This window comes from Suncus etruscus, chromosome 20 (genome assembly GCF_024139225.1).
Source record: "Suncus etruscus isolate mSunEtr1 chromosome 20, mSunEtr1.pri.cur, whole genome shotgun sequence".
Lineage (NCBI taxonomy): Eukaryota > Metazoa > Chordata > Mammalia > Eulipotyphla > Soricidae > Suncus > Suncus etruscus.
Genome location: NC_064867.1, coordinates 30391623 through 30416469, shown reverse-complemented (window position 1 = coordinate 30416469; position 24847 = coordinate 30391623). Strand labels below are relative to the sequence as shown.

Below are 24847 nucleotides of genomic sequence, written 5' to 3'. Positions count from 1 at the left end.
AATGATGGATGGATAAATGAATGAATGGATGGATAGATATATAGATGGATGGATAGAAGAATGGATAGTTAGATAGATGAATGGATGTATTGATAGATAGATAGATAGATGAATAGATGATGGATAGATAGATGGATGGGTGAATGGTTGATTGGATAAATAGATGGATAGATAGTTGGATGGATAGATGATAGATAGATAGATGGATGAATGATGGATGGATAAATGAATGAATGGATGGATAGATAAATAGATGGATGAATGGATGGATGAATAAATACATGGATAGATGGATGAATGGATGGATGGATAGATATATAGATGGATGGATAGATGATAGAAGGATGGATAGTTAGATGGATAGATGAATGGATGCATTGATAGATAGATGAATAGATGATGGATAGATAGATGGATGGGTGGATGGTTGATTGAATAAATAGATGGATACATAGTTGGATGGATAGATGGATGGGTGGATGGTTGATTGAATAATAGATTTATAGATAGTTGGATGGATAGATGATAGATAGATAGATAGATAGATAGATACCATCAGGTTTTTCTATGCCAGTGAGAACTTAAATCAAAGGTCCTCTGGCAGCAGAACTCCAGAACCTTGAAGTTCAAAAAGGCTCTGACGCTGCCCATGCACCCCACCTCGTGCGTGCTCAGAACCCACCCCTCCATCTTCATCCTGATCTCAGAACCTGGCGGGGGGTGTGTGTGTGTGTTCAGGATTGGAGTGTTGTCCTGGGCTAGTTGGTGCCTCAGAAACTCGGGATGTCAAACTTCTGGGGGTTCGAATTCCTTCGTCGGGGTTCAAGCAGCTCCCAAGGCAAGCCAAACTGCGGAAAACACGAATCAATGGACAGAGAGAGAGAGAGAGAGAGAGAGAGAGAGAGAGAGAGAGAGAGAGAGAGAGAGAGAGAGAGAGAGAGAGAGAGAGAGAGAGAGAGAGAGAGAGAGAGAGAGAGAGAGAGAGAGAAGGGGGACAGGCAAGAGGACCGCTGCTGAGGGAGTGATCATGGAAGAAGCTAGGAGATGCGATTTGGGGGAACCTTGCAGGGCTGGAGGAAAAAACGGGGTGTGACCCCCAAACCTGCAGGGATTTGGGGGGGCTGGCAAGGGGACCCCAGCAGGCGGCGCCTTCCCCATCGGTGCCAGCGGGCACTTTGCAAACTCTGATCCATCCGGCCAGGCGGGCCAGGCGGCGGGGCTGCAGGCGGGCAAGGAGGCGGGCACGGAGGGGAGGCCGAGGCGGGGCTGTGCCAGCCCTGAGCCGCGCCCCCCGGGCCGGGCCGAACCCCGCAAGCACCAGACGAGCGAGCCAGGGCCGAGCCGAGCCGAGCCGCCCGCCCTGCAGCCCGCTCCAGGGCGGGCAGCATGGCCAACGCGGCCGAGCCCCCTGGCAGGGCTGTCAGGGCGGCCGGGTACCTGCAGGAGCTCACCCAGATCGTCTCGGCGCAGCAAGAGCTGCTGGCACGCCGGCGGAGGCGCATCGAGGAGCTGGAACTCCAAGTGGCTCGGCTGAGCCTGGAGAACGCTGGCCTGCTGGAGCGACACCGGAGACACCTGGCCGGGTGCCCCCGGCGCCCCGATCCCTGCCCGACACCCCTCAGTTCCATCCCAGAGCTCGGAGGCGGACGCCTGGACCTGGACAAGTAAGCTGGGAGGCCACCTAGCTTGGGTGGCTCAGCTTGGCTCGGCTTGGGGGGGGGGGCTGCACAACTTTAGGGATACCAGGGGCGAAAGGGCAGAGCCCCCCAGGTCCCCCCAGAGCACCCCTCAATTGGGGCACCCTAGCTAAGGAGACCCGGCCACTCTCCAAGCACGCACACATGCATGGTGTGACACTTGGGCACAGGAGAGCCTAGAGCTGGTATTGGGGATCCAGGAGCAGATCTGGGGTTCTATGTATCTAATCCAGATCTCTGGGACCTGAGATACCCCCCCCCACCACCACCAAGCACACCCCTGTATGGAGATGCCCACCCTCCAAGGGCTCATTTATTTAGGAAAGGTCTCCCCCACCCACCTCACCCCCTAAGTGCAGTAGCCAGCCTGGGGGGCTTCTCCGGCACCCCCAGGTTAATACCCTCTGCTTCAGCTCACTGGCTTGCCACAGGGATTACTCGGGGTTATTTTGAATGGAGGATTAAGAAGGAGGAGGGCTGTACCCCTTTCTCCTGGAGATCTCACTGTCCCCTTCACCCCGCTGCTGGTTAGCTGTGCGCACCTCATATTTTGGAGGACTGCTGGATGGATGAAGTTTTTTTGGATGCTCCCGGCTGGATCTTTTGGGGGGGACTGCTTGGCTCGGCTGTCACTTCATAGTGTGGGTTGAGGACAGGCATAAAAAGCTGAAAGTGGGGGGGTGTGCAGGCAATGAATGGGAGCAGATCTGGGAGGTTGCTCTCTCACCCCACCCCACCCCCAGTGGTAGGGTAGGAATGGACTGGCTTCAAAAGCTGATGAGGGGGTGGGGCTCAGGACCCCCCCCCCCGAATCTAGGAGCCTGCTCCCCATTATGTGTATATGTGGGGCCACATCTCTGCGTCCTGTCCCTGTGTACTGCCTGGGGTCTGGGCTGTTTTTTGGCACCTAGGACTCTAGGTGTTGAGGGAGGGGGACCTCTGGAGGTGCTGGGAGGCAGGTCCCCTGGCAAACCCACTTTCTGTTCAGCCCTGAATGGGCATTGTGCCCCTCTCCTGTCCACTCTTGTCCATGGTCCCTTAATGTTTCACCTAGGAGTGTGAGAGGCACCTGGTGCAAATTGTAGGGGCCTGAGTTGATTCCTGGGGGGAAGGATAGACAGAAAAGGGGGTCTACCGAGGTGGAGGATGTCTCAGCAGCTCAGGGTCACATCCCTGTTTTGAGGAGAACTATGGCACTGAGGGCCAACACCTCCGCAACCATGCTGAGGGATGGTTGGGCTCCTGTCTCGCCTTCAAAGTCACCGCTGTGGGCCCGGAGAGATAGCACAGCGGCGTTTGCCTTGCAAGGAGCCGATCCAGGACCAAAGGTGGTTGGTTCGAATCCCCGGTGTCCCATATGGTCCCTCGTGCCTGCCAGGAGGTATTTCTGAGCAGACAGCCAGGAGTAACCCCTGAGCACCGCCGGGTGTGGCCCAAAAAAAAAAAAAAGTCACCCCTGTGAGCACTTTAGGGACAGAGCAAGACTTTGTGTCCTGTCTGCAGTGACACCATGGGGCGATCTGGTTGAGGGGCTAGACACTGACTGACTTTGTGCTGGGTGCCGCCAGAGATTGCGGAAGCTCTGTAAGGAATGTGGTTCCAGCATAGTGCAGCCCAATTTCTAGGCCTAGAGGAGTTTATCTCAAGTGTGAATAGGCACCACAGAGTTTGAGAGAGGGCCACAGTGTCCAGGAGTGGGGTTACTGCCCAGGATTCCGGGCTGGCCAGCAGGGGTACTTTTCCAGTCAGATTGCAGTGGCCTCTTTGTCCATCCAGAGGGGAAGGAGCCCAAAACTCTGGATAATAACCTTAAATGCAGCCAAGTCTGACCAATTGCCCCTGTGGGCAGAGTGGCTACTGGAAAGTGTGGGGGGCAGCAGAGGAAAAGCAGAGAGTGGGGAGAGTGAGGTGTAGAGAGGAGGGAGGACACAGGGTGCAGAGAAAGGAAAGCAGCCTGCACCAGCCAGTGGGTAGGACCTGGTTCCGCCTCTCAGTCTTAAGTCTCTTTCCTTTGTGTCTTTGCTCACAGTCCAGGGACCATTTAGGCTTCTGCCTAGGATTAAGTGAAGATCATGAATATGGAGTAAGCTGGTATACAGTAGGCACTTAAGACATGCCAGTTTCTTTCCTTGCCAATCACATTCTCCCCTTTTGGGGGATCACTTAGTGGTGCTCAGGAGGCCTTAAACTTAGGGTTTATATATCTGGCTCACTCACAGCTCACTCCTGGGCAATACTAGGTAGGACCATATGTAGTACCTGGGATGAAACCTAGGCCAGCTGTATGCAAGGCAGAAGCCCTCCCACTGTATTCTCTCTCTCTCTCTCTTTCTCTCTCTCTCTCTTTCTCCTCTCTCTCTCTCTGTCTCTCTATGTCTCTCTGTCTTTGTCTGTCTCTGTCTCTCTCTCTTCTGGCCTCATGGTTTTATTTCTTTTGGGCAACAAGTACAAGCAGGAGGTGGGAGAACTTGTGCCCCACTGTTGTCTGGCTTCACTGTGGGCTCCCTGAGCTCAGACAGGGCAGGACAGGGTATTGAGGTGCCCACCTGAAGTGATAAGGCTCCACTGGGCCCCCCCAACTCTGTGAAAGGTGGCATAACAAGTTTTCTGCCGTGGGGCTGATACTGCTTCTGGTTCCAGTGGGTTATTTAATTGCTTCTTTCCGAATTCTGACATCAGAATTCATATCCAGTGACTCCTCGGCTAGTCCTGATGTTTCTAGAACTGGCTCTTTCAGGGTTTCTGGGACTCAGGAGAGCAGTTGGTAGATGTTATTGAGTGGAGGAAGGCTGAGGAGTGAAGAGACCCCTGTGTTTTCTCTGAAAGAGAGAGGCAGCCTGGAATTAAAGGGGTTGCTGCTGCATCCACTGGGGTGTCCTTGTGTCCATCCTGTGCAGGGCCCTGCAGTCTCGGGGCTCGGGCAGAACTGGGACAGGACAGGGCAACTATTGGCCAGCCCTTCCCCCATCACTGTCCTGAGATGACCTTAGGACACTACGTGACTGAGAGCCTCCCGGGCTGGGCTCCATGGTTGTGTCCTGTCTTGCAGGATCTTGTCACTAAGGTTGGGCCCACGATGGCAATGTAGGGGCCAGGAATGGAGAGCTGTCCCTGGTGGCCTCTGACCCAGCCAGGCTTCTGTCAGACTCAATGTCAGCCTGTTTGGGTTGCAATACCAAGTGGCAAATTGATGCTATCCTTGTCCTTCCAGACTTGAAGGCAAAGCCTGCTCTTCTGGACATTTGCCTGGCATGCCGTGCGTGATTCATAAGGCGGGGGGAGGTTCCGTGACACTTAGGTTCTGTGACTTAGGGACAAGCTCAGTTTCCTGGTAGATCACATGACAACTGATTCCTCAGGGAAAACTGCCCACGAGGGTGCCAACAGGTGGCGCTGCCTTAGAGTGCAGCCTTGAGGGGAGGGGGTCTCCCCTTGCTGGGGCCCCACAGTTCTTCCATTCCCTGCCTCCTTATGCCATCAAAGAGGAAGTATGACCAGGCCAGGAGAGACTCTGAGGGCCTTGAGGAAAGACATCCTGTTCTCCCTGGGCAAGATAAGGGGCTATGGAGTTCTGCAGCCCAAAGCTAGCTCAAGTGCAATTTGCCTGAGACAGCAGAGTTTAAGAGAGTGGATAGTTGAGGCAGCTGTGGCAGAGGATAGTCGGGTCTTTAGCTCCCCTGGCTGCATTCTGCATCCTGGAAGAAAGATGCTGAATGCCTAATGCTAACTAGGAGGGCAAAACAGGAGGCTGCTGCGTCCACTGGGGTGTCTTTGTGTCCACCCTATGGAGGACACAATGTGTGTGAAGGAGCCCAGACCCATATAGGTTTGCCTCACATCTCCACCATAGTTTCAGGTGCCAGGTCCTTCGGAGTCACCTTGAAGCTGGGCTGAGAATTTGGGAACAGGGCATATTTGGGGGTTCTTGGTCAGCTTTTTTGCATGATTATTGTTTTGGCTGCTGCTTGGGCTTAGAGTTTGCTGCTCTTGACTTTTCTGGATGTTTCTTTTTGCCAATCCCTGGAAGAACAAGGTGGGGTGGTTAGGGTCAGAGAGAAGCAGCACAGGGCAACTCAGTGAGCTGAGAACTCAACAAGATTTAGGCTGAATGGAGCGAATAGTCTAGAAGGTGCAGGCCAGGAGGCTGCAGGCTCTCCACATGGCCCTCAATTCAGTGCTCAGCTCTAGCAGGAACATGCACGGACCAGGCTGTGGCAGAAACTGCTCCACCTGCTGGCTGGCCTTTGGTCCATGAGGACATGAAAAACCTGCCATAACCAGGAGACCCTTCAAGCATGGACATGGAAACCCTGCAAGAACAAAGAGACCCTAAGAGAAAATTAAAATCCTGCAAGAACACGGAGACATTATAAGAACAAGCAGACCTTTGCAAGAAGAACATGGAAACCCTGCAAAAGCATCTAGACTCGTGTGAAAGTGCATGTAACTCTACTGCAAGGCCTTTGGACTTTGAAGCCAGCCACACCAGCCTGCATATTAACAAACGCTGAGTGTAACTGTCTTTTTCTTTTATTTATTTAAAGCAAATGCATCACATAGTTGACATAACTGATCATAATACATTTGTTTCAAGATGACCAAAGGCAAAGTTATTAAAAGAAATAGAAAATAGAAAGAAAAACTAAAGAGATGGAAGAGAAAGGAAAGAAGAAAAAGTTCAGTAGCAAGTATATTTTTGAAAATTATTGAATCACCAATAAACTCATTAAAGCACTAGCAGAAGGTTTAGTAAGCTCTTCTTTTTTCTTTTTTTCTTTTAAAGATAAGAGTTAAAGAAAAACAGTAAAAAACGGTGTGAGAGTGGCAATTGTTGTTGTTTGCATAGGTCCAGCAAAATATGGGGGAAAGAGTATGACTGTCTTGTATGCAGCCTTGAGTCCCCAAATGCTCCCTTCTTGCTTTGACCATCACAGACCTGGCTTGGCTCTAGTGTATGCAAATTTCTGGGCCTACCTTAGCTGCCTTTCAAGGAAGGCCGGGGCCAAACCAACCCATCCCTCTTGTATGTGGGGGGGTCGTGGGGGTAGGGAGGTGGGAGGTGCGCTTCTGACCAGGAGGGGCAGAAATAGGCGTTGTTTGGCATTGAAGGAAGCCAATCATTTGGGCATCTCCTGGTGGTGAAGAATAGCTCTGGTATTGAAAACGCTTCGGAGGATTGTTTTTCCCCAACATTTCATTTAGGGAAATTTCAAATAGAAAAGTTGAGAGAAGTGCACAGGCGGAACGCAACCCCCCAGGCTCAACAAGGAAGGTTTTGCAATATTTGCTTTTGTTCAGTCTTCCGCAGCCCAAGGGGGGTTAGAACCACGAGGAGGAGCTGGCCTTTATGTAGCTCAGTTGTTTCCCCGGCCTTTTATGCACTGACTCTTCCGGCCACTCGCTCCATTCCATCCTCCCATTCCAGTCCTGGGGTCCCCAGCAACTCTTGCCTCCCACAATGGACCAGATCAGTCTGCCAGGCTAGTTGCAGTGCAGGATGGGAAGTGGGGCCCTACGGGGAGTAGAGCCAGAGCCAGAAGCAGATGGTCTTCTTTGAGCACATCTTTGGAGGCTTCCTGGAGGAGGCAACATTTCAGATGCTCTGGAGGACCAAGAAACAGGCATGAAGGATGGTCTGAAAGCAGACATGGTGGTGGGGGGAGACTGTCTCAGGACAGATCTGATGGGATAAGGGAAGGACCTCATGGATAAAGATTAGGCCAGCACTGGGTTCACTCAGTCTGTGCTCTATCCTGACAGAAATTGTGTTCTTTCTGGGGAAAGAGAAGCTCCTAGGGCAGAAAGTGGTACTTGTTAGCACTCCATGGGTCCATTCCAGAGGCCTCTACTGAGTCTCTACAGAGCAGGTGTGAGGGTTCAAGGTCCCACTTTGCAGATAAGAAAACAGGGATAGGGAGGGGAAAAGAGGTTTGAACCCCAGAGCACAACTCCAAGCCATGTTCATATGACAAACATGCTTTGGTTTGGGCATGCCAAGGGTGGCTTGATTTGGGAGGAAGGATTGACCCTTACTTACTGGACCCAACCATAGCCAGGCTTGGCATTTGTTGTCTGGGTCCCTCTCAGAGCAGTGATTGTGAGGGAAGAGAGGGTTCCCCACGCCCCTCCCCGAGTAGCTCAATTTTCCTGCTCAATTCTGGAAAGTGGTTGGCAGAGTAGCTCCAGGCTTTTACCCACAGTCACTCATCAGTCACACAAGGCCGCTAGCTTGAAAGGGGGTTGGCATCTGGGTCTCTCTTCTGTCTCATCCTCACTCGCATGTGGGTTTGAATAGACTGTTGAGACTACGTGAGGCATGCCCAAAGGTGTATCTGATGAAATAGAGAATCAAGGACTGGGTGAAAACACTTCCTGGGAGGTTTCAAGATGGCAGATTGGGGGCTTGAAAGGGGTGCTCTGGGGCATATCCCACCAGGCTGTTGAAGAAGGTGAGATGTCCCTGTTCAGGACTAACCAGGATCTGGGTACCACCCACTTTCTAGATGGTTTCAGTGCCCAAGAGCAAAGCTCTCCGATGTGACCAGAAGCACTGAGGGTCAGGGGTCACCCTCCATGGAGAGGGCAGGGTTCCCTGAAGAGTAAATGGACACAAGCTGGCCCTCAGTGGGACTGGTGATGCCATGAACACCTGGGCTTAGTGTCCCAGAATAGGAGCCATCTGCTATGGGACTAGTGGGTTAGGGGGAACCTATGTCCAGCTCATGCCTTTCTGAGTACTCATCTTCCTAAACAGCTCTTGGGTCTGGTGCCTATGGAGTCCACAGGCAGGGAAGCAGACCCTCCCCAGCCCTTCGCATGCCCCTGACCTGTCCATCCTGTTTGGTGCCTGTCTCCATGACCTCATCTGCACAGTGGACTGGAGTGCATGATCGGTCTTTACAGATGCAAATGTATTCCAAGTATCCTCCTCTCATGCTGGCTCAGAGCTGTTTCTTCTCTCTGATTCCAAAAGAATCTAGATGTTAGAGCAAAGTCATGGGATTTAAAACTAGATAGGTTTGGGTTCTTGGGCCACACACAGGGATGCTCTGGGGTCCCCCTGGGTATATTCAAGGGGCCATATGATGCACGAATTAAACCAGGGATCCCTGCTTACATAACCTGCGGCCCTGTGAGCTTCTCCCTGGCTGGCTCTGGGGTGTGGGCTGTTCTCTGTTTTGTCCACCTTTTGGGGGGGCATACTTGGCAGCACTTAGGGGGTTACTCTTGGATATGCACTGAGAAATTACTTGTGGCAGGCTCAGAGGACCATATGGGATGTCAGGTATTGAATCCGGGTTGACTGTGTGCCAGGCAAATGCCCTACCCACTGTGCTGTCTTTCACTCCAGCCCCCAGCTCTGTCTGCCTTTTGCATCTCATTCATTCTGACCCTATGAGGGTCCCTTTCTGGGAAGGGAAAGCCACCAAGGTCTTTTCCTCTGCTCCTGTTACTGCTTCTTCTCTGTAGTAGAGTTGTGGAGACGTAACATAAAACTAAAGGGATGGCTCCCACATAGGAACTGGGGTCAGGGAGACGGCTAAATGGTGAGCACAGTCTTTGCATACAGGAAGCAGGTTCCATCCTGGCACTGTATGGTGCCCCAGCATCAGTGGAAACAACTACCCTGGAATATGCCCCCCCAAACCAAATAAAGAAAAAGAAAAAACAGAGGCACCTAAATTGTTCCACCACTCTATCTAGACTTCTGCATTCTACTTTTGTTTTTGTTTATTTGTTTGTTTGTTTGGGGGCCACACCCAGAGGTGCTCTGGAGTTACTCCTGGCTCTGAGCTCAGAAATCGCTCTTGGCAGACTCGGGGGACCATATGGGATGCCTGAAATTGAACCCTAGTCTGTCCCAGGTCAGCTGCATGTAAGGCAAGTGTGCTATCTCTCAGCCCTTGCATTCTATTTTTTCAACTGAGCCAATGTAAACTCCACATCAAAAAGGGATGCCAGAAACAGCCTAACCAGCTCATTTGGCCCAGCCTGGTGCTCCAGAAGCTGGATGGAAGCTTCACAGAACCCTCTGTTCTGGGGTCTCCCCACTGCCATTTCCTAGACAGTGAAACCTGTGAAACTGAATGAAGGGATGACATTACCACCTCCCATTGATGATAGGGAACTGGGCATGATCCCCACAAACATACTTTAGTTGTGTGTTGCAGGTTCCTTGGTGACCCCCAAGTACGGGCACAGTAGACCTTGACCAGAGTGATACCATTCACTCATTTTTGAGCAAGAGAGAGCCAGATGTGGGCCCGGAGAGATAGCACAGCGGTGTTTGCCTTGCAAGCAGCCAATCCAGGACCAAAGGTGGTTGGTTCGAATCCCGGTGTCCCATATGGTCCCCCGTGCCTGCCAGGAGCTATTTCTGAGCAGACAGCCAGTAGTAACCCCTGAGCACCGTTGGGTGTGGCCCAAAAACCAAAAAAAAAAAAGGGGGCCCGGAGAGATAGCACAGTGGCGTTTGCCTTGCAAGCAGCTGATCCAGGACCAGAGGTGATTGGTTCGAATCCCGGTGTCCCATATGGTCCCCCGTGCCTGCCAGGAGCTATTTCTGAGCAGACAGCCAGGAGTAACCCCTGAGCACTGCCGGGTGTGACCCAAAAACCAAAAAAAAAAAAAAAAGAGAGAGAGAGAGCCAGATGTGTCCCCACAACCCTTTTGGCCACTTGGGTCCCTCTGAGCTGCTGCCCAGAGCATTCAAGGACACACTGCAGGGCAGCTCTTCAGAATGCCCATGTGCCATGTCCTTGCCAGAAGTCAGTCTCATTCCTGTGTCTGGGCACTCACTCATGGCTTCAGATCCATGACACCCCCGAACCCCTGCCCGGTGATCCTCTTCTCTCTGCCATGGAACCCAGAACTATTACCAATGTTATTGCCTAATAGCTTCTTCGACGCTCAATGTACCATGGCCTGCTGGGACATCTGGTTGGGTACCTGCATGTTGGTGATGTTGGGTTTGGGTTTTGGCATTTTGGTGCGACTTGGAAGTCACTACAGACAAAGTCAGGGTTCAACGCAGGCCTTCCCAGGCCTGACACCTGCATGTGTTTGTGTGTTCTGTCACTAGGGTAGGAGCCTTCTTTGTAGTGACGATTTTTGTCTGGAAATCTGTCTGGGATGAGTCAAGCCGCAATGCTCTTCCTTACTTAATATTTGTGAGGCTTGTTTTTTTTCTCCCACATTTTTTTTTCAAGTCTTTGAATCTAACGTCAGTTTCTTGTAGACTGCATATAATTAGATTGGTTGTATTTTTTTAAAAATTATTCTAGCAGCCTGTGTATTTTTGTTTATTTGGTTCTTTTTTTGGGAGGGTGTCATACCCGATGGAACTCAGGGGTTACTCCTGGCTCTGTGCTCAGAAATCACCCCTGGCTGGCTTGGTGGACCATATGGATTCCCAGGAATCGAACTACTGTCCATCCTGGGTTGGCTGCATGCAAGGCAAACACCCTACTGCTGTGCTATCTCTTCAGCTTCTGTTTATTTGGATCTGAGGCCACACACAGTGGTGCTCAGCGGCTACTCTGCCTGGTGCTTGAGTAGGGGGGGGTGTCACTTCTGGCCATCCTCATGCATTGGGAATAGAATCTGGTTTTTATTACTTTTTATTTTATTTTATTTATTTTTGGTTTTTAGGTCACACCCAGAAGCACTCAGGGGTTACTCTTGTCTCTATGCTCAGAAATCGCTCCTGGCAGGTTCGGGGGACCATATGGGATGCCAGGATTCGAACCACCATCCCTCCGCATACAAGACAAACGCCTTACCTCCATGCTATCTCTCCAGTCCGGTCCCAGAATCTGGTTTCTAAAAGCACGGGTTCCAGCCTGTCAGCCTGCCGACCCGTCTCTCCAACCCAGTTTGTGCCTTTTGACTGGAATACTTAATTCACTTATATTTAGTGTAATTCACAATAATCTAGGGCTCTTGATGTTAATTTTGTTAGTGTCTTATCATAGCTCTTTTCTTCTTTATCTTTTCCTCCCTGATTGCCTTCTTTTGTGTTAGTTATTTTCTCTTTGGGTTTTTGGGTCACACCTGGCGGTGCTCAGGGGCTTCTCCCAGTTCAGAACTCTGGAAATAGTCTCGGTGGTGCTCAGAGGACCACACTGGGGATTCAGCCGTGGCCTTCTGCTGGCAAAGCCTTGCTCCACTGAGCATTTCTCAGCCCCTGGCTATTTCCTAGAGGTCTTTTCTTTCCTTCCTTCTTTCTTTCAAAGCAGAGCAAACCCTATCCAAGAGACAGAATGCCCAGACACCGTCCTCACAGAGAGCAAGAATGAGGACAGGGGAAAGATGTCAAGCGTGTGCCAGTCCTTGGGCATAATAAACATTGGCACTCTGGTAGAGACTGGGGAGTTGGTACAGAGTCCCCAGGGCGCAGAGAGAATCTACAGGCTTTGTGGTGACTGTTGTTAACCAGATGTTCTGCTTGCCCATGTTTGCAGAGCAGAAATGGGGAAAGGGGCTCAAAATCACCTCCTTGGTCTCTTCCATGGTTCTGGAGGCTGGGGGCTAACAGACCTTGTCTAGTTGGTTCTTCTGTCTCCTACTGAAGTTAGTTGGTTATGATCAGGATTTTTTTTTTAATTTTTATTGTGACCAATATGCATCACAAATCTTTCACTGCATCATTTATGGTACATAGTGACAATGAATGAGGGGCATTCCCACCACCAGTGCTGACCTCCCTCCGTCCCTATTCCCAGCATGCATCCCACATCTCCCTCCTCTACCCCCCAGTATGCCAGTGCAACTGGTCTCCACTTTACAGTTTGTTGTAGATTGAGCATCCATTCCACCGTCATTGGAGATAAAAAGGAATAAGGAAAAGGGGAGAAAAAAATTTGGTGACAACTACCAAAAAAAGAAAGGAGAAAAGAAAAAAAAAAAGAAAAATGGAGGAAAAAAGAAAAAAAAATGGACCCAGCAAATAAAAATAAAAATAAATCTCTAAATAATAACACGTGTGAAAAAGAAAGAGAAAAGTGAAAGAACAAAGAGAAGGAAAATAAAGTCAAAAACTAACAAATCAAAACAAAACAAGAAAAAGTATGGGTGCTGGGGTGGTGGGGTTTGGTGTTCCCCCCACTTTTTTTTTCTTTTTGCATTGGCACAGAAAGCATCGGGGAAGAAGGGAATTCCGTTGGCCTAAGAGATTCAGGGTTTCTCCATCCTTGAAGCATACCATCATGGGATCAACTCTGGAGGCTGGGGGCTGACAGACCGTGTCTAGTTGGTTCTTCTGTCTCCTACTGAAGTTAGTTGGTTATGATCAGGATTTTGCTTATGTGTCTGGAGATGGCATCAGCCTAGAGTCTGTGCTATGGGGGAGGGAGTGGTGGGGATCCAGGGCTGTGTCCACTGGAACCCGACAGAAGTGGAGGCTCACTCTACCACAGTGTGGAGGTCATATTCAGGGTGGTGCTATATCTACAGGGCTCCCCCTATTGTAGCACCTGGATCAAAGGGAGCTTTTCTGGTCCTGGGACCTAACTGGACTCTGGTGTGGGCACGGTGTCAGCAACCCACATCATTCGTTGCTCAGGGAACACTGGCCCCTGTGGGCGTGAGTCCAGCCCCCGCATTCAGAACTGTATTTTTAACTCCTGCCATATGGCGAAGCAGCCACAACATCCAGAGAGACGAGGGCCTGGCATCCCTCATCCCTACTCAGGCCTTTCTGTGCTGTAGCTAGCAATGCCAGCATACCTGTTCCTGCCATTCCTTTCCAAAGCCAGCCTTGTCATTCTAGTCACACAGATTGGCTCCGTCCTGGGACCTTTGTGAAAAGGTACCATCTCTTCCCTAGGCCCTGTTTCCCTCTCTTTCTTCCTCTTTAGTCAGCTCACCTGTCCCTGATTTCGGCCTTTTCTGGAGACCCTCCCATGCTTGATCCCACATGGGCTGGTGACATCTGACTTGTCTGTTCAGTGGCGAATGGCGCTGCCTTACCTTCACTTAGGTTCCTCCCTCCTGGGAGAACGTGTCAGAGAGCTCTCAGGGACACCTCAGGAAAATCCCTCTGAACCCCTAAAGCCTGGAGACTCTAGCTCCCTTTCTGACTTCCCCCAACCAATCAGGCCTAATGCTGACCCCATCCCTCTCCAAAGTCACCTTCACTATCCACTGCTAATTGCTTGAATAATGAGGGGGCTCAGGCCCAGGCCGGAAGCTCAGCTTGAGAGCACTTGCCTCACCTATGTGAGGCCCTGGGGGCCATTCCCATTACCAGGTGGCCCCCAAACTCCACAGCTCCACCAGTTACCCCAAATCAGTGCTCTAAAGTGATTCCACAATCGTCACACAGACAGATGAGGTGAGTGCACCATGGACCTGCTATGGAGAGGGGGACAGGGAAATATGGGAAATTGTTTCTATCACTATTTGGGGTACCTGTGACTGCCTTGACTGTGGTGAGCATAGGGCAAGGGATCTCTGGTGACAGTGACCTGGGGCCACCCCACATCTCATGGTCACACTCCTGACTCAGTGAAGGGGCCAGAAGAAGTATTTTGGAGCTTCCCTGAGTGTACTGGCCCCTGAGTTTGTCACAGTCCCCTGTCCCAGTGAGGACATGAAGGTTCAGAGAGGTGGAGCATCTTGCTTGGCATTGCACATCAATGCAACTGGACCAAGCAAGAACTTAGAGGTGACCCAAGTAGACCCCACATGTCTAGACCTCTGCAGAAGGGTCCTGCCAGAATGGTCTGCAGCCTGTTTTAAAGGTGCTTCCTGCAATGGAGAGGGTCTAGACAGTCCCTATGCCTGCACCTGGGGCAGGGAGAGGACACAATTGACCTGGAGGTCAGCATCACCCCTTTGAGAAAAGTACTTAATTGAACCCAGCACAGGGTGGGCTGGCCCCCAGCCTGCCCTTAACACATGCCAGCCCTGTGCTGGAGGAAGGCAGCTTCATCCTGGGGCGTCCTTGCTTCTGGGCCCAACTCCATTCACAGTTTCTGTTCTTTATCACCCATGTTTATTTGAGTATGTGAGTTGTGTGTAAATGTGAGTGTTGAAGTATGTTTCTCTGAGTATGTGGGTTGTGTGGATGTGTGTAGCTGTGAGTACAAGTTGTGTTTATGAGTGTGTGAATATGTATATATTTGCGTGTGAAAATATTGGTGCATGAGAGTATATGTGAGTTGTGAACATGAGAGGGTGTGTGGAGAATTAAATAAATTGATATGGGTCCTTGATGGTGCTGGATGATGATGGATGGAGGGTGAGGCCTTTCTCCTCCAGCCAGGCGCCTGCAACCCCTTCCAGCCGGCGGGTTTTAGGGTTCAGAGTGACAACGAGGAAATGACCCACAACAGTCAGATTTCAGGAGACATGAAACTTTTTTTTTAATTTTTTATTTTTAATTATGAGAACAAAGATGCAAAGAAAGAGGACAAGGTCAAGTTACAGTGGAAGGACAATCACCCATAACATAATTCTCAGAAGAAGTCCCCTTGCTGATATCTTAACTTTGAACTTTCAGCCAAAGAACATTAAGATAAACAAAACAGAATCCATGTACAATTACTTTGTCCCTCAAGTCCCCAGATTGTAACACATTATAATATTTCTTAACAGCACACAAGGCAATCTAAAGCCATAAAACTTATGTAACTCCTTAAACATTAGAGGCATAGTATTTTTTTTTAATTTTTTTTTATTTAAACACCTTGATTACATACATGATTGTGTTTGGGTTTCAGTCATAAAAGGAACACCACCCATCACCAGTGCAACATTCCAGCTAACATCATGTACAAAGGTAAAATCCAAATGGATTAAAGACCTCGATATCAGCCCCAAAACCATAAGATATATAGAAAGGCATAGTATTTTTTTACATTTCCATGTACATGCATATTAGCTTAAGTTAACCTCAAATTTTAAGTGGTTTTTTTTTTTTTAAGGATTAGAGTCAAAGGAGCACAGTAAAACGGTGTTAGAGTGGCAATTGTTGTTTGCATAGGCCCACCAAAATATGAGGGGCATGGAAAGGAATAACCTTGGCCTAAATACAAAGAGACCCTACCCCTGAAGGAGACGTAAAACTTTTATTTATTTTATTTTATTTTATTTTTTGGGTTTTTGGGTCACCTGGCAGTGTGCAGAGGTTACTCCTGGCTCTGTGCTTAGAAATCGCTCCTGGCAGACTTGGGGACCATATTGGATGCTGGGATTCGAACCACCGACCTTCTGCATGAAAGGCAAATGCCTTACCTCCATGCTATCTCTTCGGCCCTGAAACTTTTATTATAAGGCCCTAGCCACCATGTGTGGCTTCTAAGCTAACCTTTGGAGCAGGCTCTATAAGCCTCCCTGCACCTAAACCTGTTTCTGCTCCATTTAATCTAGTCCTGGGTCCTTCTCCCCAGGCTTCCCTCACTGAATCTCCCTCAATCCCCTTTTACACCTCTCAGGCAACCCCTTGGTAACCTTCCATAGACCCCTTCCAGAAATGGACTGGTCTTATCAGGTAAGACAGTAAATTGGGGGGTGGGGTAACAGGTGTGTGTTTAGGCTGAGTGTGTAAGTTTGTATGTGTGTATACATGTGGATCTGAATGTGTCTCTGTGAATTAGTTGTATACATATGTGTGATTTGCATGTATATGTATGTGGGTATAAATATCTATATGTGTGACTTGTATGTATGTGTGAGTGTGAATGTCTGTAATGTGTGCGAATGTATGAGTTGTATGTGTCTGTGAGTGAGTGAGCATTCCCTTGTGTGTGAGTGTGAGGGATCCTGAGGGTGTTTAGGGACACAGCTATGCCACGGGGAGAGGTGTGACTTGGGTGTCCCTAGTAATGATGAGGTGACTATGAGGGTAGGGGCAGGGGTCTAAACCATCTCTGCCCTGCCCTTCTCTTTGGGAACTTGTCCCCTAGCAGGGCATCTGGGGTTCTCAGGGGGCAGCCCCTCCTGAGCTCTGGTGATTCTGGCCACTTTGATTTAATGCTAGAATCTTCTACTCTCCAGCTCCGCCCTATGACTATCAGGTGAGACTATGTGGGTCAGGCCCTGGGAGTCTGAGTGTGGCTCTTAGGGGTCTGCGTTCGATGTCTGGGGGTGGGGGTGGGGCTTATGTGGGTCTGGGGCATCTGTGACTTCAGATCATCAATGGTGGGTGGACAGAAGCTTGCCAGGAGTCAGGGAGGCCACACAAACTTGCTACTATCCAGGTCTTTGTGTCACAGGTTTTGTCTTCTCTGAGATGGCATTCCCCAGACTTAGATTATTGTCAGGCACTCTTGGCGACACCCTCAGCCTCCAGAATCTTCTCAGGAATCCACACTGTGCAGTGCCTTCAAACACCTCTTCCTCCTGTATCTCTTCACCTCCTGGCTCCCCATTCTTCTTTCCCTCTGTGGGGGTGACTGAGAGATCAGGGATCCTGAGCACAGCAGACCCTGACCCAGCCTGACCTGGCTATGCGCATGTGTTTCCTTTCAAGGCAAAAAGAGGAACACATGGTTTCTCCCCCTGCTCTGGGGCACACAGGAACTTGGGTGGGTGACGAGGTCTTATCTTCAGAGACTCTTCAGAGTTTGAGACTTGTCATATTGAAAAAAATGTTGGATACTGGGGGAGTCCCTTGAATTGGCCGAAAAGGTGCCATGCCCCATGTTTTACAGGAAATTGAGTCAGGTCTTCTTCCCTCTCTGGGTTCTCTCTGGGCTGCTCCCCTGTAGTGCCTCCCTCTGTTTCCAATGCTGATCAGGTGCCTCAGGATGTGAGAGAATCTTCTCCACCTTTCCACCTTTCCTCCTCCCTCATGGCCGCCAAGCCGAGGCCCCCACATCCCCTGCAGCTGCCCCAGACTGGCTCCCTTCTCTGTCAGCGTTGCAGTGGCCCCAAGCTGGCGGCCTCTTGTATCCCCTGTGTCCGGTGGCAGTGATGAATGTCCCTCTACTGCTGCAGTTATTAACTCGGCTTAGAGGGACCTGAGCGGCCCTGAGGAGAAGTGGCTGGGAGCTTCTGTGATTGTGGCCCTCATTACAAGCCTGTCCCCTCAGTTCCCAGTGCCTGGTGACTGCAGCCTCCACTTCCTGTCTCTGACTCTAAGCAGAGGGTGACCAGCCCATGGGCACACATTTCTATGGACCCCCACATTTTTTTTTGCCTCATCTGCTTCCATGTCCCTGTTCCTTATGGCCTGTCGGTGTCCCTTGTCTCTGGCCCCTCAAATAGAGTGTATCTGGGTACAGTACCTGAGTCTACCCAGAGTCCCAGGCACCTCTTTCTGGCCCCAGGTAAGACTTACTAGCTAAACTGCTGTCCAAACCCCTGGATTGGGTTGTGCACCCTGCTTCCAGCTCTTAGTGTGGGTTTGAGACTTTCATGTCCTAATACCCAGAAGCTGCTTTACCCTCACTGCAATCCTGGGGTCCGACCCCGTCCCTAACTCAAGCCCCCTGCATTGAGGTTAGACTCTGGAGACCCTCTCCCGGGCTCCTGAGTGAAGTTCTTCCATACTCCATCCACATTCTGCTCAGCTGTGGTTTCCCCTATCCTTCAAATCTGTTCCTGAGACTCCTCCCCCCTTCACTTCAGTGCTCTCTCCTCCCACTGTGTCTGGGTGCCTGGTGATGACACCTCCTTGGGAAAGCCTTCCTAGAGAGGCTCCTTCACCATGGAGATGCAGTCATGGGAAGGCTGGGCTCTGCCAGGTCTACTGGATAGGAGCTAGGACCCCACCCCAGGCATCCCTCTGCTCAGAGCATCCTGCTATGGCTGGAGAAGGGGCTCATCTGACTCAGTTTCCCCATCTGTAATCTGAAGTAATAGTTGCACAGGCCTGGTGTTATACAGAGTCCTTGGCTGTCCTATTATTATCATGGCCTCAGTGAATTCCATTTCTGCTGAGCCTCAGACCCAGTGCACCCTCAGAAATGGGGTCTGCAGCAGTCGGAAGTGGGAGATGTCCTATCAGCTTGTTTCCGAGGTGTCATACACCAAGTTGTGCACTTGTCTGAGAAGTGCACCACAGGGCTGCTTGGGTGTGAGCTGGGGTCCCTCTTCAGCTGGACCCTGGGGCGCAGGAGGGAGCAGACTGCCTGAGTGGGTGCCCTGTTCCTCATCCTGGAGCTTACCAAGGAATTTGGGTCAAGGCACTTTGGTCAATTCTGGCCACCGGCTGCTTGTAGCATCTGCCTATGCTCAGGCTCTGCTTCCTGATCCCAGGAGTCAGCCATGACCAGAATGTGAGGTGTATGGGGTAGTTGGATGTTGCCCTAGGGCCCTGGAGCTCTGGAGCTGGAATGGCTCTGTAGAATTTCTACAGATTTCTAATCAAGGCTTGAGGATTGGATCCAAGCGCATGAGGCATCAGTTACCCCATCACAATGCCAGAGGGGTGACTTCTCCTACAGGAAGCCTTAAGACTACAGAGCACTATGGTCATCTTTTTCATGCCCAGTCACTCTCCTAAAGACCATGGGTACAAGGGCTTAGGCAGTCAGTTCATTATGTTCTCACTATCAGCCTCTGCTCGGTTCTGGGCTCACTGGAGGGGCCAGAATGTTGCAAGGGGTGAGGCAGGGTGAGGTGGGTGAGACAGGAACAGATCCTGCCAGGATGCAGCTTTGCACAGATATAGGCAATTCTGCCCCAGTTAGGGGCATGAGTGTGCAGCCCCCCCTTGTCAGGAGTATCTGCTTTCACTCACCACCATCACTGTGCTTCATGAATTCAAACTTCCCCTCCTGGGAGGAAGACATTGGGTGGGTGTTGGGGGGGACACAAGCCCATCGGGGACAGGCCAGAACTGCAGCTCCTGATGATGGCAACCCCCCCACCTTCTGGGTCAGTTCCCAGAGGCAGGAAATGTTGGGGAGCCAAGTTTACCAGCATTCCCCAAAGCCAGGCTCCAGGGTCCAGGACGGCAGCCCCCCCCCCCCCAACTCCGAACTGCGTGCTCACGGCATAAGTCCCCGCCAGCAACTGTCTAATTAGTCATATTTTGAAAGCAGAGCTGCTTAATTGCAAGCAGTTCTCAATATTGGCATATAAATAAAGTCGTTAATAACTGTCTGTGCAGAAATCTCACTGGCTCGCAGCACCGCCACAGGCATAGTGACTGGCTCTGGGTCTCAGCTGGGTCTGCCCCTCCAATCTCAGTCAGTAACTTCAGAGGAATGCAGGGGTGATCAGGTGGACCCCCTGAGGGGTAGGTGGCACCCCAACGTAGTTCCAAAGCCATGGTTGTCCCATGTTGGGCGTGGTGGGCTGCATCTTTGGTGGTCACCATGGTTAGAACATGTGGAAGCCTCTGTTTACCAGCCCTTGTGACTTCCTGTCCCCTAATCACAGGTACCATTGGCAGTGTCTCTGACAGCAGCCAAGTGGATTCTGGGAGCACTCAATACTGCTTTGGGGCACTGGGCATTGGCTTGGTAGCATGGGAGCTGGCATTTGTCTGGTGCTTGAGGGTCATAAGGTCCTTCCAGAGAGCTAGGCGTGCTGGGCAGGGTTGTAGTCTCAGAAGCCTCATAGGTTTATCAGGACTGGGGAATGCATGAGCATTTCTGAGCATAGATTTCTAGACCTGGACTGATCTGGGTGCAGTGTAGGACAGACCTTGATTGGAGGAGAAGCAGGGGAGCAGGGCTAATAACCTGGCAGGAGGGTGATGGAGACAGGGAGAAGAGGGGGTTGACCCGCCAGAGTGACAGTGATGCATGGCAGGCCACAGCCCAGGGCATCACCTCGTCACCTGTGCATCTCCCTGGCCCATTCACCTACTCTGTTAGCTCCACCCACCTGCCTTTTTTGTTTGTTTGTCTTTGCTTTGGGGCCACACCCAATGACACTCAGGGGTTACTCCTCTCTATGAATTCAGAAATTGCTCCTGGCTTGGAGGATCATATAGGACACTGGGGGATCAAACTGCAGTCTGTCCTAGGTCAGCCTCATGCAAGGCAAACGACCTACTGCTATGCCACTACTCCGGCCCCCCATCTGCTTCTTGCTCCTGTGCTTCCTGGCTGAGCTCAGCCTTCCTGTCCCCCCCCATGTCTGGATCTTGAAGCAGATTTAGGAGGTAAGCATATGGTGGGCAGTTCTCGGGCCTGGCACAGTTGAGAATGGGGGAGATGAGCCTGGAGGGGCAAGATCAGTTTCCGACGGAGGAGACCCCCTTTTTTCATGAACCATGATGGACTGTGATGCATGAGACCCATGGGGAGGAGCAGGCAGGGGCTGGTGCATCCGAGTTCACTGAACCATGGAAGGTAGTGCAAGCTTCCACCTATCATGGCCTTTGCATGGAGGAGGGGGCCAACCCCTGGGTGGGGTACTGGGGCTCCAGACTCCCACGCTCAAGAGCTGTCTGAGTGTCAGACACTGGGAAGGCTGTTATGGCCCCCTGAGCCCTGGGAGGGGCTGCTGTCTGGACAGCCCGAAGACTAGCCCCTCCCTGGAGGAATCTGCTTGCTCAGAGCCGAGGAGGCTGTTGACGGGGCGGAGTTGGGCTGTGAGAAATTCTGACAGTGGCAGCTCATGCATGCCCGTCATCAGAGATAAATATCTGGGCCTGCTTTCTGCTCGGGAAGGGAATGGCAGGCTGGCGTGGCACAAGACACACAACACAGGTGCTGGAGGGAGGGAGGGCACCAGGTGGGGCCACTTTGGGGATATATGGGGGTGCCAGAGTGAGACAGCAGAAGCTTCAGAGTGAAGCCTGCCTCCCCAAGCTGGGGAACCTGTCTCCCTTAGGTGCTATCCAGACTGCCCTTAGTAAGAGGGCATAAATAGGGCCCGGAGAGATAGCACAGCGGCGTTTGCCTTGCAAGCAGCCGATCCAGGACCAAAGGTGGTTGGTTCGAATCCCGGTGTCCCATATGGTCCCCCGTGCCTGCCAGGAGCTATTTCTGAGCAGACAGCCAGGAGTAACCCCTTAGCACCGCCGGGTGTGACCCCCCCCCCAAATAAAAGAGGGCATAAATAAGGGTAAGCACCCTGGCCAGGAACCTGGGTTACATGCAAGCTCAGTGGGAATGAAAGGGTGCAGATTGGGGCTGAAGGGGTGGAGGGGCACCTCAGGGTGTGTGTGTGTGTGTGTGTGTGTGTGTGTGTGTGTGTGTGTGTGTGTGTGTGTGTGTGTGTGCTGTGCAGAGTCCACACCATCTGGGGCATGTATCACTGTTCCCATGAGACGGTCTTATACAGGATTGGGTTTGGGTTATTCATAAAGTAGAACCAGCCTAATCCCTGCTCAGCCTACCCACCCATCCTATGAGGTGCCACACCTCCCTGCTATCCAGCTAGATGTGATGCTGAGCTGGTCCTGGCACAACTGCTCCCTCTCTGTCCTGGAGGCCCATTGTCCGCCCACCCTGCATGGCGAGATGTGGGACTTCACTGCCCTTTTGCATAGCGGTTGCTTTTCTAGAAAGTATTAGGCTGAGGACACAGGGTGCCCTCCTTGCTGCCTTCTGGCTCTGTCTCCCAGGGCACCCACCACCAGGTAGGCCTCCCTCAACATCACAGAATTGCAGACTCTACACTGAGAGGATGGCTGGGGTACCCTGAGTTCTACAGTAAGGGTGTGAGAGTGCCATGCTCTGGACTTCCAATCAGTCAGACGAGATACAAGAGAGGCCAGCAGTGTATGGGGGGGGGGGGCAGAGGGCACTTGATCCATCCCGATCCTAGGCAGTGACAAGCCTGTACCTGTTGGGAGGAAAGTAGAGTACAGCTCACTGCATTTTGGGGGTGGCTCTGAACTGGTGTGCCCCAGTGCTCTCCATGCCAGCTAGGCACATCTTCTGGACTCAGTTTCTCTGCATGACAGCGATGCAATAGGCACTCAGCACCCTCCAGGGAGGTGCCTTTAGAGGGTCAATGTGTGGTGTCCCCAAGGTGGTAGGCTGGTGGGAACATCTGGGAGTTCAGGTAGGTATTGGCACATTCTAAGAGACCTGGGTGTTCCTGAGTGCCCTTAAGATGAAACCCCAGAGCAGAGCTGCCCTGACCAGTGTGGATAGTGACTCAACTTCCTTTCCTTGAAACTCCAGATTACAATGATGAGAGGTGTGAAGTGGGCACCCTAGGAACACTCATGGATTTCCCACTGAAGACCTCACCTGGACAGGTGTATAGTAGAGGGGTGTTAGGCATGCAGGCTGTGGGGGCCAGACTGGGCCTGTTCCCCCTCTTTAGCCTTTGGCCATCCATGAGCATCTGAGTGGGAAAGCGGCAGCCTGGGATTTGGAATGTGGTGGTCGGGTCTCATGGGACTGTAGACATGAAGTGGCAATTCCCTGGTTGCTGGTGTCAAAGGCACAAGCCAGTAGGTCATTTAGGGGGGTTGGGCAAGCTGTGAATGGGCAGGGCAGGACCCTGCTTCACTGCCACACACTGCCCTGCTGTGCCTCTGTCTCAGCTGCTCCAGGGCCTGTGGGAGGGTGGGTTAGAAATGTGAGGTCTCAGGACCGGAGAGATAGCACAGTGGCATTTGCTTGCAAGCAGCTATCCCAAGACCAAAGGTGGTTGGTTCAAATCCTGGCATCCCATATGGTCCCCTGTGCCTGCCAAGAGCTATTGCTGAGCAGATAGCCAGGAGCAACCCCTGAGCACCACCGGGTGTGGCCCCCCCAAAAAAAAGAGAGGAAAAAAGAGAAAAAAAGAAATGTGAGGCCCCATCACAGCATGGACTGGGATCATTCCACAAATGCAGAGAATAACCACTGGGCTGGGCGGCCTCACACCACTGTGTCTCACTGCTTAATGACCAGTTCCCTGGCCCCTGGTTATAGTGATATCTCTCAAATTACAGTGGAGTCTCATTGCAGTGGGATCCCTGATTACGTTGGGGGTCCCAGGTTATAGTGGGGCCCACAATCACAGTGGTATTCCCAGTTACAGTGGGGTCCCCAATTACAGAGAGATCCCCAATTACAGTGAAGTTCCAGATTAAAGTAGGATACTTGATTAAAGTGGGATTTCCAGTTGCATTGGGGTTTCAGATTTTTGTAGGGTAAAGGAACTGGCTAGCTGGAAGACTTGGCAGGGACTCATGGCTAGAACTACCCTTCTGACCAACCTTAGAGGCCTCTGTCCTACCACTGCTGCCTCTACATTTCCACCTCATTCAGAAACCAGAGCCCCATCTCCTCATCCCTGCCCCTCATGAGTGGCTAAGATTACTGGGGGACCTTGGGATGAATGTCCAGCAAGGGGACTTGTACCACCACCACCCCAAGAAAGAGGCCTTGTACATCTAGGTGGTGTGGGGTTGAATACTCAAATTCCATCTGCAAGCAGAGATGCTTTTATGTGGGGGACTCAGGGGCAGGGATATGGGTCCTCATAGCATTCTGATGATATGATCATCTGATTTCCCAGGATATCTGCTGATGGAGTCAGTCTTGTAACTCTCCCACCTTCTGTGTCTCCAGCAGGATGGGGACCCCCATGGTGCCTGCCTAGAGAGGTGGATAGGAGGCTGTAAGCTTTCTTCAGGCTGATCCTCCCCATGGGGACCTCCTTTGGGTCCTTCTCTCGTGTCCACAGGAATCCAACTTAATACTCAGCAAGGCAGTCATCTCCATTCTGTTTCCAGGCCCACAGTAATTCACAGCTGAGAGCCACTGGGCAAACCGAAATCAAATCTCCCCATATACTCAGCGCTGGGCAGAGAGAAAGATTTATTAGCTTTTCTGGGCGGAGAGAGTGCGGGGCTTGGTATAATAGGATACATTTCTTATTACTTGTAAACGCCGGAAAAAGAATTAAGGAGCACTAATATTTTCTGTCTGTAATCAAGCATGACGAAACTTGTGAGGTGCCGGCCGGGGAGGGGCTCAGAGGGGGGGGCTTGATGCGTGGGGTTTCGAGGCTGGGCTCCTGCCCAGCTTCTTTGCTCCTTCTCTGTTGCTGACATTGTGGACACTGTAGGTTTAATAGCAAGGGGAGTTTTCTTTTCACATCCTGACCAGGCCAGCCCCAAAAGGACGATTTGGGGATGCCACAGTCATTCTGTTGTCCAGCTTATGGAAAGTAAGACAAGAGGACACAGAGGGGCAGATGTGGGGAAAATTCACAATAATGCTTTTCCCCCAGAGTCATCATCCGTGTGCAGATTGCTGGGCTCTGACCCCTCTGGGACACCCTTGTCCCTGTCCTGA

At 51.3% G+C, this 24847-nt stretch overlaps 1 protein-coding gene across 2 annotated transcripts in view; it reads left to right on the top strand.

The window, feature by feature from the left end:
* Positions 1–1321: 1321 nt before the first annotated feature.
* The window catches only part of IQSEC1 (IQ motif and Sec7 domain ArfGEF 1), a 274955-nt gene continuing 251429 nt past the window's right edge, over positions 1322–24847 (top strand). Inside the window, exon 1 of one of the 2 annotated variants that reach the window (XM_049766490.1) lies at positions 1322–1664. In XM_049766490.1, coding sequence (XP_049622447.1) covers positions 1387–1664 — 278 coding nt within the window. In that variant the 5' untranslated portion in view covers positions 1322–1386. The remainder of the gene's footprint in view (positions 1665–24847) is intronic. The other variant, XM_049766493.1, reaches the window with a different exon arrangement.